Genomic DNA, 18,417 nt, shown 5'->3' on the forward strand with positions numbered 1-18,417 from the left:
CTTATATATATATATATATATATATATATATATATATATATATATATATATATATATATATATATAGAAAACGATTCAAGCATATGTCAACGTACTCTCGAATGAAAAAGAATTGGAAAGAAGAGTGTTATCGCACACGCGCGTAAGGAAAGTGTTCGAACGTGTTCAGCGATTGAACGCGTTGGAATTATTTTTACCAAGCTTTATCGTTTATGGACAAGAGTTAGGGGATAGAAAGGAAATTGGGCAATTGGAAGGAAGGATCTATGAACGTGGATCCGTACTCACTTGAAGAGTGGAGGTGCCTCGTTGCCACCTCTCGTCTTGTCGAAGACGAGGCCCGACTGTCCGCGAATTCTGGTGATCGTGACGACCATCGAGGAGGCATCCGCGGCGGGAAAAGTGGCCCATCATGTCCGTGCTGGAGGCCGGTGAAGCCGACAGGTCGACCATGTCACCGCTGGACGAAGTCGTATCCCCGACGAGCGTCGAGTCGGAACTGATGGTCACCGACATGTTGGACGAGCACGAGACCACGCTGAACGAGCACAGGGACGGTGGCAAGCGCAAGAGAGACACGGACGGCGAGGAGCTGACACCCAGGAAGTTGCCCTCACTCACCAGGAACAACAACGACGTGGGCTTCGTCCTCGAGGAGAGCGCTGACGACGATCTCCGCGAGGACAGGGATGACGTAAGTCGAATATTTCTTTTTTTTTTCTCTCTCTCCTTTCCTTTCTTTCTTCGTTTCCGCGACAACGCGGAGGAGGAAGAAAGAGAGAGAGAGAGAGAGAGAAGTGTTCGTTTCGAAGGTGAATGGTGATTCGTCTCGTCGTGTCGATTAATATCGTCGTGGATTAGATTTTGCTGATTCATACGATGATGGAATCGAGTGGAGTATATTTTGGAAGATCTTGCGTATGACGGTTTCTTTCTTTTTTTTGGAGGGATTTCTCAATTTAAAATTTAAATAAGCGAATAAGCAATATTTTGAATTCTCTGTTTTAAATATATACAAGCGTAGATTGATTGTTAATTTTTAAGTCGCGATCTTGCGACATTTTATTCGATTTTTCCAATTTTTCGAGAGACTGTAGATCTTAAAAACTTTCTGAAAACTTTCTTCCATCTTCTTCCATCCATTTCTTCCATATTTGAAAAAAAAAATTCAGAATTAAAACTTACAGATCCTTTCGCCAGAAGGTTTCTCCATTGTGAAAGCTTGAAAGTATACTTCATTGTCATGCTTCAAGATGATTCTCTTCAAAACCATACCTTGTATACCTGAAACATCGACACATATCTTGATATGCTTGAGTGAAAAATGCAAAGACGAAAAGGGGAAGGGGAAGATTGTTAATCGATAACGCTCGACGAGCATCGAACGTGGAATCAATTGATTTTTTTTCTTTCTTTCTTTTTTATTTCCTCCGCTGAACCAGACAAGTTTCTACGAAACTTGTCAAGCGGAGGAGGGTGCCATATCACGAAACTTGAGAAGAACACACCGCCTTTCAACGACATTTATCCTCTTTTAAAGCGTACTCCATAACCCTGTTTCTTCGACCAATGTAGAGTCTCAAACTCTGCTCATTGCGTAGAAACTAAATTCTCACGTGGCAAGTGAAAGAGCAGCTGTCGGTTCAAGTGTTGTCCGCCCACGCATCGGTTATACCTGCTCCACTGTCGTGAGCAGTATTCAACTCTGACATACGGCAACAAATCAGGTGTCTGGATCCAGGACTATAATAAAACGAAGCTATTAGCGCGTCATCTTTACGGCCCAGGAAGCGCGATATGCCGCTCCTAGCTTATATAGCTAATAACGCGCCCTTTTCTCTTCCATCCGATTTTCGCATGGTCGTTGAACCTTGAATCGGCCCTTTCCATTCGATGTCTCGTCGTCTTTTTCTTTTTTTCAGACGACGATTCATTAAAGATGGTTCATCGAGAAAAGCGAGTCGCGTTGAAAAAATTGTTGGAAAATTTACGCGATTGAGATCGATCTCGGCCGGATTCGCATGAAATTAATAAAGATTGGATCTTTCGATTGGAAATCTCGCGTGCATTTAAGATCGTTAAAGATTTCTAAAGATGGTGGTCACGACATTTCGTAGAATTTATTAAAGATAATTGGAAATTTAGAAAGCGTTCTCATATTGGAAATTTTCTTCTTGGAACGTAACTTCTCTATCTGTTCGAACGAATCGATCGAATTGAAAACGAAGAGGATCGATCTTTAAAATTTATCTTATCTGTATGAGAAATTATATTTAATATTATTTTATACGAGGTATTTAAAAAAATGAAAGAAATGTATAAAAATTGTCGGTAATTATAATAAATTTCTTTAGAACCTATCCAATTCTCTCTAAACAATTTCATATTCGTAGTTCGTTAACTCCGGAGAGAAGCCCTTTTTACTAGCTTCTTCCAAAGATGTTAAGTTATCTAAAAATGCAACCTTGTTAGGATAAATTATCCCATTCTCTTTAAACTCTCGTATAACCTCTGCGCCAAGAGACGTAACTCAAAACAATTATCAAATTTCTTTCACCGCATAACGAACCGTACATCATCGTTCATTGCGTCATACTGTAATGTTATAATTGCTGTCGTAAAGGCAGTGTAAACGTTCTCTCTTAAGTATTCATTAAGTTCGTTTCGTATAGCGGAAGTATCTTAAAACGGGACATTAAAAACATTATTTACCGCATCGACGTCTTGGCGAATAATAATCTTCAAGATGTAAAAACAAAATTAGAAAGGAAGTAGCCAAATAACTGTGTTGGCTGATCGTTAAACGCGACAAAGAAGTAAATTTCGAGTTGTCCAAAATTGTTTTTTTATGTTGTACGTCCGTCGTATATACTATTCTTCGGCAAACGTCATACTTGCTAAATTTCACGCTCGTCATAAAATTCTCGATTACCTGTCTTAACGGTCGGCGATTGCCATTTGCACGTCCTCGATTGGTTCTTCCTTTAGAATTTTAGATTCCCTTCAGCTGTTACAACCTTCGCAATTCGTCGAAATTTATTCTTGCCGATCAAAAATTTATTGGAATAATAAGGGATACGTATACAAAAATCCGCGTCCAACCCTTCATACAATTTTCCACTCCCACGAATCTGAAACAAGAAGAAAAAAATGTTAACAACAAGATTACAAAATTCATATTAACTCCCTCTCTCGATTAAACTATAAACAAACTGTTTGAAACGATTCTTCCTTTTCTTTCTTCATTTACAAAAACTAAAATCAATCGCCAGCAAAAACCAAGAATCTGAACTTTATCAAACTTCATTTCGCACAATCGATACGATCCTCGACAAAATCTCGATACATCTCCGTTGTGCAAACGGATCTAATTGGTAACGAGAATCGCGTTAGCATTTGAGATAAGAGATCGAGGGTGTTCCTCCTCCTTCTAGTTAAGCATCGAGGAAGCGGTGTCCACTCACGAAAACGAGGACAGATGCATGCTCTGAGAGCGTAGGCAGGATTGTCGTAGGATACAAGCCTGTGCACACGAGGTCAGGAAACGGGTTTCAGGGAAAATCTCTACGATCCTATCCCGCGCGAGATGCGTTATCCGTATATATATATATATATATCTCTGCCTGTCTCGCAAGAAGAGATCCAACGTCGAACATTAATAGAGGTTCCATTAACCGCGTTTCCTGCCCGATCCCCGTGTGTCCACATCGCGGGGAACATTTTCTCCCGCGAATCGTTTCTCTTGTTGGATATTATATTGTGGGACGATACGCGTTGGCGGGATTAGATCGAACGTATCGAGAGACAGGTGTGTTTCACAGGATACGTTTGACGGATCGACTCGATTAAGAGATTATTGATCGAAACTGGAGACGGTGCGTTTCTGTATGTTGCGTTATTTAAAAAAAAAAACATATGAAGAGAGAAGTTTATTATTGCATTAATTTCGATGTATAATATATATCTATTTATTACAGCTCGAAATATAATAAAATGTAAAGATATTGGTCATTTAAATAAAATTATTTTTCTTCTTCTACTTTTTCTTTGTTAACGTTGATCGTTTTAAAAGATCGTTTTTTATCATTGTAGTTCGAGTTAAATAATAATATTTAAGTTGATAGATGTTCACCGTCTCGACTAACGTTTCTTTACTCCAAAAATTTGCAATTTGTGCCCGCGTATAACATGAGATTATGTAGATACGGGTAGAATTTGAATACATCGTATTGATTTAAGTAGAAATAAAATTGGATAATTTCTATTCGATACACGGATACTTTTTCCTCGAAGAAATTTACATTATCTCTACCTCAAAGTCTCCACCACTTTGAAAATTAATAAATTTTAATAATATTTCACCGATTCGATATATCCCCCCCGATACATCTCGAGATATTATTCAACTACAACAACAATCATCCGAGGAATTTATTTCATTTCCATATCGTTTATCGCGAAACGAATTAAAAATCTTTCAAATCCGTCGTAAATCAATCCCCCCGTGGCTTCGAGAGCCACTCTTCGCGAGATGAAAAAAAAAAAAAATAAAAAATAAAAAATAAAAAATGAAAGAAATAGAAAAAAAAAATAAAAGAAAAAGAATAAAAAAAGATAAAAAAAAGGATAAAAATAAAAAAAAAATCGCTGAAAATAATAAATGATTTGCGTAACGGAGAGTTAATGACTTCGAAACGGCAATAAAGAATTTCTCGGTGCCTAGATCCGCGCATTGAAATCGCAGGAAAGGCTTTCGTGGAAACACCGGAAAGGATAATAGGCGAATATCGGTCCGGTGTAGACGTTGTAGAGGCGAGTTACGGACAATTTATTTACGCACAATCCTGAGATGTAGCCGTTCCTCGTGTGTACACAGTGGTCCAGCGAAACGTGTTTACCCCGATGCCGATTCCAAGATCCCATAGAATAGCATCGTGGATTCCATTAGCCGTATTTCCACTGGACGTGCCCGTAAAAATCATCATTTCTCGATCCTTCTCGCGCGCTCGCACTGTTAAACTGTGAAGTTTGTTATTGCCGCGCGCAAACCTCGAGTTTGAGGGAAATAATATTGGATTTATAGGATTAGATTTATTGCGCGCGTTACAGGATATTGGATTTAGCAAGAAATGGATATTTGGATACAAATAAGCGTTGTGCGGTTTAAGATGGATAAAAGTGGACGTATTTGATGGTCGTTTTCGAAATTACGAGAGTGTGACGAGATGAGATGAGATTCTGGTAAATGATGGGGATGCGGATGATGAGGAGATAAATTCGATAAAGAAAATTTTGAAAAAGAAATTTTGTTCCGCGATGTTGAGAGAGAAATTCTTTTTTTTTTTTTAAATATCGAATATTATAAAACAGATGATTAATAAACATATCCCTGCTTCCGATCAGTTGGCTTATTCGATAATTTACTTTTCTTTATTCTATTCTTTTCTCAATTTTTTTTTTTTTTCGTTTTAAATCAATTTTCCCTAAGTTAATCGTGAAGTAAAACCTCTTTAAGAAACGCGATCAATTTATAATGATGCTGTAAAAATACCAATAAAATTGTGATGACATCAGTGAAACATCCTTAAAGTGTCATAAGAAAAGAGACATAAACAGACGTACATACAAGTATACGAACGATCGTTTTACGAGACATAAAATTCGAAAAACGTTTTAAGAAATCGCGATAAGGAATAGAGATTTGATAGTTACTTAATCTTCATGCAACGTCGTAAAAACTAAAAGAACTATCTTTCTTTATCGAATTGAATTCGATAAAAATTTTCAACGAATCTCTCTGCATATTCTTGTTCAAAAAAGTCGTACCAGTATCTATGATTTAATTATCGTCCAAATATCAACATCGATACGTTATATTTTAAACATGGATACGAAGAATCTTAAATACTTGGATCATCGTTCAAATTTTCGAATTCAAACATTTGCATAACGATAATTCTGATAATTATAATTATAATTGAATGTTATATCACGGAGGCTTTCACTTGGTACTTGGGAATTTTTGAACAAAACAAAAAAAAAAAAAAAAAAAAAGAAAGAAAAGTTAGCCGTTCGTGTCTGACTTCGACAGCGATTCTATCTTCCTGATTGGAAGCCGAAGCGCGTGTTATTAGTTTTAATTACGGCTGGTTATGAAAGTGTACCCTTGTCAAAGAGAAACAGTCGTAACTTAAATCCTCGATCGGTGTGGATGTTGTTTAGAGAGGTTCATACTCGTGAATCCTCGATTCATACCTGAGGATGAAAATTGGTTTTAGATAATGAAGAGATTGGTATCTTCGAGAGGTATGATTTCAAAGACGCGTAAATAATAATAGAAGTGATAATGAATACACGCGATACGAAGACTATCGATTATTTCTTACGTGATTCGGAGAAAAATTTCTCAGAAGTAATAAATATTCATAACAGGGGTGTAAAGATGAATAAAAAATCTCGCAAGACTTGTAAAATTTGAAATAAAATCTTAATGCAAAATTCTTCTATAAAAAAAAAAACTTAAAACAAGGAAGTCGAGTGAAATTTGGAATGGTTTTTTCGAAACTTTTCGAAAAAAAGAAAGGAAGAAAGGATAAATTCTTCGCAAGGATCAAAGGTTTGATAAAATATTCAAGGTATGGTGGATATTTGCAATTCAGAATATACAAACGCAACGGGGGAATGGTGAATTGACAAGTGGTTTTGTCACCTACACGTATCTTGCTACGTAATAAAACACAAAAATCTCTTCATTTCCGACAAATTGGAAGAGGCGAGAGTGAGAGAAGGTGGTTACGACACCTGTAATCTTCATAATCGCTCGCAATTTACACGCCAACGAAAACGATCGTTCAGGATAATTTGCGTACGGTTCGTGCGAATAGTTTAATAGTCGTTTCGTCCCTATATCCGGCTGTTTAACCTTTATTACATTGCGTGCACTATAGAAGAGTGCGTAAACTATCGCGACGAAGGGTCTATTAATTATTCCCCCTAATTTATTATTAATCCCCTATTCGTAGTACGAAATTATTCTGCAAACAGAACAGCATCAATCGTTTGATGATTCTAAATCCTTTTCAACATCAGAAATTCATCCTCTAATCTTATCCATTGAAACTCTAACAAACCTTTGCAATTAGAAATCAAAAAGATTCCACTTTGACACATCCATTACTCTGAAACTTTTCAAATTGTTATACTATAACTTTCTTCAAAAAGCATCAACTTCCTCCAAAACTTATTGCTCCAAAATTATTTACAGTGTTCCACAGTGTTCCATACTTTTTTCCAAAAATCATCAACATTCTCAATTTGCGATTATACAATATAATCAAAAAGATTTCACTTTGACACATCCATTATTCTGAAACTTCTCAAATTGTTATACTATAACTTTCTTCAAAAAACATCAACTTTCTCCAACATCAGCAAACCTATTCTCAAAACTTTGCTCCAAAATTATTTACAGTGTTCCACAATATACTTTCTTCCAAAATCATCAACACATTCAAACTCCATCAAAATCTATTCCTCCAAAATAGACGATTCAATTTCAACCACTTCTATATATAAAACTATCAAACCCTCTCCAACCATGTCCAGAGGAAGCATCCCCCTTCCCATCCTAAGAACTATCCTAGGAGTGCAAGCACCCTAGCGGACTTGTCCCCTGTCCATCCGGCAGATTTTCGCCCAGGAAAAAAAAATGGCGAGCGGCTCGACTCGGTAGTCAAAAGGCCACGTATAAATCACGCGGTGGCATCTTAGATAATGACAGTCATGCGGCATGCCCGTATGCGCCGGCCACGACGGCTGATATATTGTTCGGTGGCCGGCCAAGGTAGCGGTTAAAATTCTTCGCCAATGATAATCCAGTCTTTTTCCTTCCTCCTCCCGTTGCGTGCACGATTTCCGGCCCGGTCCGGCGATCACCGGTTGGATCGATGTCCAAGGGAACTCGATTCGCTCAGGAGAAATTACACGCTTCCGCTTGTTTTCATCCGGTTCAGCCCGTCACACTGTAGATCGAATGATACTATTTAAAACGTGTATCTCAGAATACAAATATTCGTTCCCCCTGCGCGTTTAACTTAATTCTGGGTATTTAGCAGGAGTCTATCGATATCTCTTTTTGTCGTTGAGAAAGAAGAATTAAAAAATAAAGGATAAAAGATAGGATTATACGTATTACAAGGGATGCTCTGATTTCGTTAGGTGAATGTTGGGCGCAAGCTTGATCGATAAACGAGTTATATAGGTAAGGAGCGAAGAAAGAGAGATGTACGCGTAGATAGAACAGTGATTAAAGCAAACTGATTATCTTAACGAGTGGATGCTTCCTCAAGTTCAAATAGTTTCCATTTATTTTACTTGATTTTCTTTAAGGTTTTATTATTTGTATGTGTGTATCTTCTTGGATGATTTTGAAGTGAATCTTTGATAAAGATGCAAGTTAGGGGTTCGGATTGTATACATTATGCTCGTAAGACGTGTAAAATTTTGCAAGATTGATGTGTTATTAATATGGAAATTCGTATGAATTGGAAATGTTTCCTTCCTCCTTCCAAAGGATTATTATACGTTGTAAAAGAAGGATTAAGTTATTAAATTCTGCCTGAATTAACTTCGTCTATGGTAATTTGCGTAATCCTAAAAAATTAAATTATACGGAAGAGTTTCTTTTATCGTGTTGAGTGCAAGTTTTTTATGATGTGAATTAATATTCACAAAGAAATAAAGAAGAATCATTTCTGGAATATTTATTTTTGCTTTATTATAAAAGAAGCCTCGAACGAATCTAAATAAAATAAAATTACAAACGAAAGAATAGAAAACCAAATATATAATATATATATATATATTTGTCATTTTTATTATATTTATCTTGAACGTAACACGCATAAAAGAGTAGAAAAAAAATGATCTATAATTAACGTTTTTTAAATTCAAATCAAGCAGTTCTTAAGCAACAATATTTACTGATTTACCGATTATAAACGGGTATTTAATAATTTTCATATTCAAGTTTCCTTAGAATTATCTAAGTGATAATCTTTTGATTTATTTCACTATTTTCTCAATTTGCAATTGGAAAAATATTATTGTCGTATTGTTAGACATTTGACAATATTATTTTTTAATAATTCTCTGATGAATCACACAACTAAGCATACTACGTTTCGAAAAATGAAAACGTATCCAAATCGATATATATATAAAATAGAAATATATTTTTCGAAATAATTGTATCGGAAAGATACGAGTCGCTCAAATTTAATCCATGAATATACATATGCGGAATTAAAATTCACGTTCGAGGGAAGGAGCAATTCTTTGAATAAATTCTCAGGTTGTATCGTCATCCGTGCATTGCGGCAGCTGCAGCAAGCAACGAGGAGGAAGAAAAAATATTTTCTCAGCGAAGAAAACCACCGTGCAATCCGCAAATCCTTCCGTTGCGAAAGAAAGACGACGAGCTTTACTTGGACTTTTGTAAATCTCATCGCGACACTCGGCTGGAAAGGTCTTTAAACTTGCCGCATTAAAGTATCCCTTTCATTCCATTATCCTTTTGAATGGTAATATTGAATTGTTTATTGTTGTTGCAAAGAATTCTTTTTTTGAGGTGGAGAAAGAGGAAGTGGGAACCGATTTCATGGAAGTTACGGAATTTATAATATTTTCGTCTCATCTATCTATCTCAAAAAAAAACATCGAAAATTAAAATTAAAATTTCATATCGTCATTTTCTTTTCGACTTAACTCTTAAAATTAAAGAAGAATAAATCAAATTCTTCATCTCGATGTATATCGTTCCAATATTTCAACCCATTTCAATTCTATCCACATTCGAAGATGAATTAATCACCAGAAACAGCACTTTTTCCTGCAAAACCCTTTTCTCAATGTATATTCTTCACAATGAAATATAAGAAAACAAACCAACATCATCCAAATCACATCAATCTTCGAAAATGGAAGACAAAGTATTCGTTTGTTCGCAACTACTTAACTACTTTAACCATCAGCTATCCTTTCCATTATTCCACGAGTTAATTTCTCGATAGTATCCAATGGCGTTCGATGGCGCGTTCACACAGTGGCGCGAATTAAAAATTCGCGGCGTCGTCGAATCGGCGAAATACGAACCTGTTCCCGATCCAAACCGGGAAACTTCCCTTATCCGGAGGTTGTCAGCTTCCGCGCGAGGGAGCCTGCATCTCCGCCTGGGTGGGGAGGAGGGGTTCGGTTTCAAGTATCGTAATAATAATATACAAGGGGCTGAGTAAAACGGCCGTTACACGGATAAATTTGTCGGCCCCGTGGTCGTTTATCGACTTCCTTCCAACCACGCCTCGCGCCTATGTTTATGCGCTTGGCATCGAGGCAGCCAGCTTTAATCCAGATCTTTATTGCGGCCTGCAAAGCCTGTTGCGAGACGGCGAAGATCCGCGTTTATTGGGAATGGAACCTTCGAAAGGATCCGTAAGAATCGAGATCTTTTTCGAAGTTTCCCCGAAGGGTGAGGGAATTCAGAGGGAAATTTTTCTTCTCTTGCTCGATAAACCGACGCTTTGGATTTGATGGAGAAATTCTGTAACGTATAGAAGACAGACTTAAAAGAGAAAATCAGTGTTACAGAGTAAAAGAGAGAGAGAGATATTTATCAGCAATCGAAGAAATTTTCATATTTTTGAGAATTTTTTAATAATTCGTTTCATGAAATCGATTCGATTCGAAGTTTCTTTTTCGATTCGAAATTTCATTAATTCGAAACCACTATCTCCACGGCTTTTTGCATTAATTTTATGCTTGTGTATCGCACAATGCTCACTGTTAAATGTGGCTCGACTACCGATAACACGTTTCGCGAACAAGGACAAGATTGTGGCCATGAGCATCAATTTATCGTGGCAATCGTAACAAGTATAAAACCTGTTAACCGTTCGCATTTTATTCCCTTTCCCGATTGCCACGCATCGATATGCAAATAGTAAATGCACGCACGGATCGTCTTATTTTAAAATCTTAATTTTAACTCTTGAAATTACCGAGTGTTCCAATAAGGGTAAAATTGATATTTTTTTTCATACACTTTTTGTATATTTAAAATGTAAATGACCTGAAACAAAACAAATGTTAATTTTAATGGAATATTTTAACTTAGACAATCTTCTTCCAAATTGCCGTATATTTTTTTCGAATATTCGAAAATAAAATATTTATACACAACCCCTCGTTTTACATACATTTATATACATCTAAAATCTATTCGCAATGATAGAATCGAACGATTCAAAAAAAAAAAAAGAAAAAAAAGAAAAAAGGCTCGATTAATTTACATCCATTATAAGAGTCAACGGTTAACCGTTAATCAACCGTTATGCGGTAATTATACCGCAAGAAATATGATACGCGCATTTCCATACCGCGCACCTTTCTCAACAATCGCGTTCATCCGTGGAATATCAAGCCGAATGCAACTTCGACCACTACCAAACGGTAGTATTATCCACACAAGAACGGAGGATAATAAACAGCGGCTAACAGTGCCGCGATGGAAATTCTTTTTTCCACCTGCGAGTTTTCTTTCGCCGTCCAGGTAGAACACGATTTTACAGTACCGGCATACGCCGCACATCCGTTTTACACGGGTTAACACTCGATCACTCGTTGAAACGCAGGAATCGGGTTTTCTTCCTGCCTCCTGAGTGGGAGAAACCGCGTTACCCTCGCTTCCTGCCTCCTGTTCTTTTCAACTTCTTATCGCGGAAATAGCGGCGGAGACCGTTCACAGTTTTATCTCGTAATCGAACAGGAAAGCTGATGGAGAGGAGAGCTGATGGATTAATCAAAGAGAAATTTTGATTGACGGTAAATTTTCAAAATGGGATATGGTTAATTGCATTTTTAAAGAAGGATTCTATCGTTCGAATGAGATGTTTGCGTTATTATTGATAATGGTATTCCGATGTTGGAACGTCTATCAATATCTCTTGTCTAAGAAGTATTTATCGATATCTTTATTTTTTTAGATTCTCGATTTCCAATTGTCATTTCTTTCTATTTTCATCGGTAACTTCATACATGAGACTTTCTCTTTCTGTATTAGTATTTTCAATGCAGTTTTGCCACGATATTTTACATAAACTAACATTTCCAATTTTATTTCATTATTTGATTCCAAAACGAAAATTATTTGGACTTTCAACGAGCTCCTAAATATTATGAAGCAAGAAAAATTAGAAATCCATCCCCTGTAAAAAGCTCCAAGTCGTTACTCTTGTTCGAAATTCTCCGCATTCTGCTAAACGATTCTCCTTGCCCCATTTCTTTCGCGCGTACACTTTATTATTCGTTGTCGGCTGCTCGTCGACTCTTTGACGGCTCGACTGAGAGGTAATTTGGGATCAGAAAGCTTAGTAATTACCATGTAAATCGAGCATGGATTATTAAAGCTAAGGTAACGTATGCGTCTTATTTCGTGCTCGTTAGCCGAGCGGCTACCATCGCGGCTAAGAAGCCGACGAAACTTGTCCGCCAAAATTCATTCCGAGAACTCCATTTTTTCTTATTTCATATTTTTATTTTGCACCCCTTGTCTTTGAAAAAAATTAACATAAACGTACAGATATTCCTTTATAAGACTTGGTCCGTGGTTCGATTAACTCGAAATCTCGCGTGTCTTCTTCCATCCTGAATAGCCAAGAGTTCCTTCCTTCGTGTGACACGTCCAATATGGACGATGCAAATTTTTGGCGGTAAATGTAGGTGCGAATTTCGTTAGCGCGACGAAATTGGCCTCTTCCTCGGTTACGAAACCGACCGGCCGAGCTTCGTTCCGTGTACCCCCCTGTCCCTCGTTTAATATTCAGATATACTTGGCCGATACTTCGCGGAATCGATCCCTCCTTCATGAAAATTCATCGTTTCGAGTTCCTCCCTCCTCTCTTCCCTGTGAAAATTCTTTAAACGCTTTGATTTATTCAGTTTCAGGCGCGATAAATCTTCAAAGTATAATTCAATATAATGTTACGTAATAAACGCTCGCAGGACAACCTAACCTTATCTTCTATGCTCTCTTTTTCTAACCTCAAAATTCAATCCATGCGTGCAATACGTCCCAATAAGATTAAAACGAGATATCTCATAGACCCAACCTTCATTCCTTGAATCTTCCACTCATATTAATTTAATGATTAAGCTAGGTTAGATCAGGTCACGTTCCAACCTTAAAATTCAACATGTACAATTATTAGAAATTCTAATTCAACAATATAATTTCTACGAATAACGCTATGAAACTTCAAAGAAGATCCAATTATTTCTCCAATCTTCATATTCTAACCTCAAAATTCAACATGTACACGCAACTATTAGAAATTCTATTTCAATATTCTGTAATTTCTATGAAACTTCGAAAAAGATCCAATAATTTCTTCGATCGTGTCGATTCCGTGAAATATCTAAATAATACACGTTGCGAAACGAAAAATCCTTTGATCCCCTTGTAAATACGTTTCTCCATCCATACGATTTCCTCCCGGTGCCTACTATCTCACAGCATCGGGCGCGATCGAAAAATGCGATCATCGGGAGAGGAATTCGAGCGATTCAATGGCGGATCCCCGAGCTTCCGTAAAAACGGTTCCGCGCGAACGCCTCGAAGGCAAAACACCTCGCGACGCGTTTGCGCTCGTTGGAAACATTATCGCGGAATTCCAGGCGTCGTTTCGAGCTTGTTATCACCACGATCGGTGGATATCTCTCTCTCTCTCTCTCTCTCTCTCTCTCTCTCCTTCTTTCTCTCTAATGACCCTTGCCGCAACCCTTGTCCGTGGACGTAGTCACGAATCGTATATACCGAGTCGAATGTTCATTCCACGATCGGTAGAAGAGGACACAGAGTCTTTCGAGATTTCACCTTTCGGCTTATATTATTAGCCATTGTGCTCTTCGATGTCTCGTCTCGGGGCACACACACACATACACACCCTTCCTCCCTTCCCTAGATTATTTCGATTAGCCTTGAATGCCGAGCTATTGTCTCAGAGAGCTCTTACGTATCCGATGGCCGAGCTTCTTCTGCACGCGGATACAACCGTTAACCTTTTCACGTCCTACTTCGACGTTGGCCGCCTTGTAACTTGGCGAGACGTGTATACGACGCTCGAATATGACTCATAGATTCGCGCGAGAAATATGAAATATGAATCGTACGGTCCATTGGAGACGAGAGGGGAGCGATGCGATAAATATTTTTTAATCGTCGGACGAGTGGCACGGGTGTTTGCGTTGAACCGAGTGGAGAGTTGTATCTTGGTGTTTGTCTCATGCCTCGAGGATTTCGAGCCGAGTTTAAACGAGGGATAATGTGGTAATCGAGGAAAAGCATCGAGGTGTGTTCGTTTATTATTTGTTTAGTATGATTTATGACGGAAAACAGAGAGATGAAAATTTTGTTCGATGAATCTAGAGGATGTTACTATTTAATTTTGTTTGTTTTCAATATTCTTTTTATTTTGAGATTGATTAATTGATAGATTTGTGATAGACAAGAGAAATGGATCATTCGTGGATAAATAATAATATCCCGTGTAACGTAAATGTAATTTAATAATATGTGTTGCATTTCATGATGAGGAGCATGTTGACGTGATGGATTATCATTTTCTATAGTTGTTGTATTTATTGCTGTTAACATTAGATTACTACGATGATGATAACGATGGAACGAAAACAAATTCATAAATTTACATTTATAATCGATGATGAAATGGGAAAAGAAAAATATATACGTGTATTCGAAGAGATTCGAAATACTTATCTATATTTTTCTAAAGATATAAAGAATTTAAAAGTTAAATGTTTCTGAAATAAATTATTGAGCAAAAAGTTTAAAATTTGCTAATTTTTTTTCTAATAAGAAATTCTAAATTTTCAAAGATCAGATGCATAAACTTTTAATTATGATAATTATGATAATTATGCATTATTCTACGCATGAAGTGTAGTGAGTTTTTATCATTACGGAATTAAACATGATGTTGAAAATTCGAAATGATTATGCATGCAAGTTTAGATTATCTTATCGATTCTTAGAAAGTTTAATCTATCAATTAAAATTGCATTAACAGTACACGAAATCTACATCTAATACCATTAGTGATTTTACCGTTTATCAAAACCATTAAAAACGTGGAAATAGATCTTAATGTATCAATCATACCTCGTTAAAACGAATCATAACTGTACAAATACTGTCCCTAATGAATTTCAGATCACTTCTCTGAAAGATAAACCCTAATCTAATCATTAAACCCATAAAAACGACATCTAAAAGGATTTCAAAAATTATATATTTAGAAATACCCCTCATTTTGTCACCCTTGCACAAATATTTCTATTACTCCACCCATCCATGGATCAATAACAAAATCATTAAATCAATCCCATTGTAAAAAAGATCTACAAATTACATTGAAACTTAACTAAATCATTAGCTTGATTCACTTTCCACGGATTTCCTTTCGAAAACAAAACTAAACCTTTGATACAATGTATCTTCAAAAATTCTTTCTTAAAACCAAAGAAAAATCAAAAAATCGAACTAATCGAATTTCGTCCAAGGCGGAGAAAAACATCGACGCTCCGAACGAAGCGTCCACCCACGCGTATATATATATAATAATTTCACAAAGTGGAAGGAAAGATCTTCCGATCGATCGGTGGATCAAAATCCGAATCCGCCTACCTGAACCTCAGGTAACAGGTTTCCTCCACGCCCTGCGTTGTGTCGTACCTCGGCTCGATTTAAACGCTCGTCCTATATCGCGTGTGCACACGCGTGTGGACGTGAACACACGTGGTTCGAATCGATGGGACGGAATAGAGCTCATGTTTAAATACATGCGGTGAAACGTAGGCAGGTACTTTGGCTCGCAACACGCCGTCGGGTATAGGCCGACATGCGCAGGTGCCTTCGGGCTGCCTCAAGCCGAGCATTAAATTCACTTCTTGGACGATGATTCGACGAGGTGACGGAAGTGGCTCTCAGGAAGAACCTTTCAGTGGGCCTTCCGTTTGGAGGCTCGATTTGATGATCGTCCTTTCGTTTTTTTTCTTCATCTTCTTTCGACAATGATAGATTAATTTTATACATATTTTGTTATTGATCTAAATTACCTCCATTTAAATCCTTTTCACATTCTTTTCTTTGTAATTGTGAATTCATTACGGTTCGACCAATTAAAATTTCGTTCGTCAATAAATTAACGAATTTAATTAATTATTTCATTCGGATAATACCAACGACTGTTCGATTTGCACAAAGATTTCATCCGCGTGTTTCATAATTGTATCGCGTGACGATGATCCAAGGGAAGTCGCGTCTTCGCGCCGATCTATCACTCGCGGGACGCCGCGTGTCGCGTTGGAAATAATAGCTATAAAACAAAGATCGGTGTGTTCGACACGTGAGTGAAAAATTATTAACGTGTTCCTTTATCATCGCGGTCACGCAGATCGTTCTCTCTCGACGAGTAAGGGAAGGAAAAAAGAAAAGAGGAGGATGAAAGGCGTTAATACACGATCGAACAGCACGCACGCGTCTTGTAGTGTCGTATAATGCGATCTACAAATCATACGGCGATACGTATACCCGTATTTATTGGCCGTGTTATTTTTCTATCGGCCTGGAGAGACCAGCTGGACCCGAGTTGACTTATTGATACGAGTCGAGGATTCGTTCGTCACGCGACTATTTTTCCAACCTGTACCCATTCGATGTTCCTTCGAATACTGGTGATTATTGTTCTTGTAGATGTGCATTTTTCTTTTTTTTTTTTTTTTTTTTGAAAATTGATCGATTAACGGCCAGAGATAGAACGGATTCTATCTCGGATTCTAATTGGTGTCTAATAAATACACGTGTAAAAAGATTTTGCCAAGTCATCGATAAAAATTGAATTTATGTATGAAGCTATCGTTTTTATAATTGACTTTTGCCCGATACGAATATGTAAGTCGTAGTAGTGGTAGATTTTAGATGTTTATGTAAATTTTTTTTTCATTCTCTCGTGAGAATTCTAAAAAAAAAGAGAGAGAGAGAGAAAAAGAAAAGAAAATATGATAATTATAAAATATTCTCCTTCTCCTCGTGATGATTTTTTATAAATAAATTTATAATAAAATCCACCGAAACGTATCCAATTATGGTGAAAACAAATGAATATCGGATTCGATCAAAAATCAATCACGAAGTTAATAAAAATCCTTCTAAAGACGATCGAGCCTCTAATAATAAATTGTCATTATTAATAGTTTTTATTGACATTTCTCAGCGCAAATCGCGCGTGGATCTCCGTTATCACGATCAGGAGGGGAAGAAGGGGCGGGAAAAAGAAAAAAAGCGGCAGCCATGAACTTTTACTTGCTCTAAGTTTCGTTAACGCTGATATTCACAACGCCATTCACGCCGATCCTACGCCAATTATAATATTGTCAGCTGTAAAATCTGCGATAACCTTTTCATTTTAATCGATACGAGAGATTGTCGCCAAGTTTTTTTTTTTCCCTTCTTTCTTTCTTTATTTTTCTACGTATTATCGCGTTATAACGATTGGTAAACCGTGATGAAAAGACTGTTTAGACTCTGTCGTTTGATTTGTTGTTTGTAGTGTTGAATAAACTATTTTATTAATGTATTTAAGTTAAATGTATAAAGTTTGATGCGTGTTAAATGTTTTTCTTGGAAGTTGGATTTTCACGAGTTAATATTTACTCGCCGTTAAAATTATCGAAAAGCTGGGATAGACCAAGAGTTTTCAATTTTATTAATTTACGAGCGAGAAGAGTTTTCGTGTTGTAGTGGGAAAAAAAAAAAAAAGAAAAGGAAAAAAAAATTAATATATAGTGTAGTTTTTTTTTTACGTTTTCGAACGATTTAATAATAATAATAATGATAATTCCAAACGAACGTGCAATTCTTGTGAAATAATCTTTTGTGATTGTAAATCATTGTGCACGCGCTTCGTTTCTCAAATCTCGTTACACAAGATTATTTTCTTCAGAGCGTGATAATTTTTAATTTGCATCGTATTCCAGATCACAATCACATTGAATGGGAAACAATTGCAATGAAGAATATAGAAGAAGGAATTAACATCGAATATATATATATATATATACGTATACATATACACGAATGTATCCAATGCTTTCTAATAGAATTTCTAATCGTAAGATAAACATCGCATCGTCATGCCACATAACACGAACGTGATGAAAATATTCGCGTTATTTTATTATACGTATATAAAATTGAAGAAATTGCCACAAATATTGGCAAGGACAAAACTTTAACATTTGATAAAGGTTATGTAAATGCTAGAACAATTCAAAGTTCTCGTGAAA

At 36.7% G+C, this 18,417-nt stretch overlaps 2 protein-coding genes across 11 annotated transcripts in view; one reads left to right on the forward strand and one right to left on the reverse strand.

Moving 5' to 3' along the window:
• LOC410893 (transcription factor AP-2-epsilon) overlaps positions 1 to 18,417 on the forward strand; it is a 224,257-nt gene that overhangs the window by 138,664 nt on the left and 67,176 nt on the right. Inside the window, exon 1 of one of the 8 annotated variants that reach the window (XM_026439197.1) lies at positions 56 to 694. The exons of 6 other annotated variants lie outside the window; for them this stretch is intronic. In XM_026439197.1, the coding sequence (XP_026294982.1) occupies positions 413 to 694 (282 nt within the window). In that variant the 5' untranslated portion in view covers positions 56 to 412. Of the gene's footprint in view, positions 1 to 55; positions 695 to 18,417 lie in introns of those variants that run through there. One more of the 8 variants, XM_026439196.1, reaches the window with a different exon arrangement.
• Positions 1 to 18,417, reverse strand: part of LOC408710 (KH domain-containing, RNA-binding, signal transduction-associated protein 2) — a 103,991-nt gene that overhangs the window by 9,940 nt on the left and 75,634 nt on the right. For 2 of the 3 annotated variants that reach the window (XR_003304213.1, XR_003304211.1), the window contains 3 exons: positions 2,933 to 3,131; positions 1,186 to 1,284; positions 289 to 592 (listed from right to left, as the gene is read on the reverse strand). The gene's annotated coding sequence lies outside the window, so the exon portion shown is untranslated. The remainder of the gene's footprint in view (positions 1 to 288; positions 593 to 1,185; positions 1,285 to 2,932; positions 3,132 to 18,417) is intronic. The other variant, XR_003304212.1, reaches the window with a different exon arrangement.

Source organism: Apis mellifera, linkage group LG2 (genome assembly GCF_003254395.2).
Source record: "Apis mellifera strain DH4 linkage group LG2, Amel_HAv3.1, whole genome shotgun sequence".
NCBI lineage: Eukaryota > Metazoa > Arthropoda > Insecta > Hymenoptera > Apidae > Apis > Apis mellifera.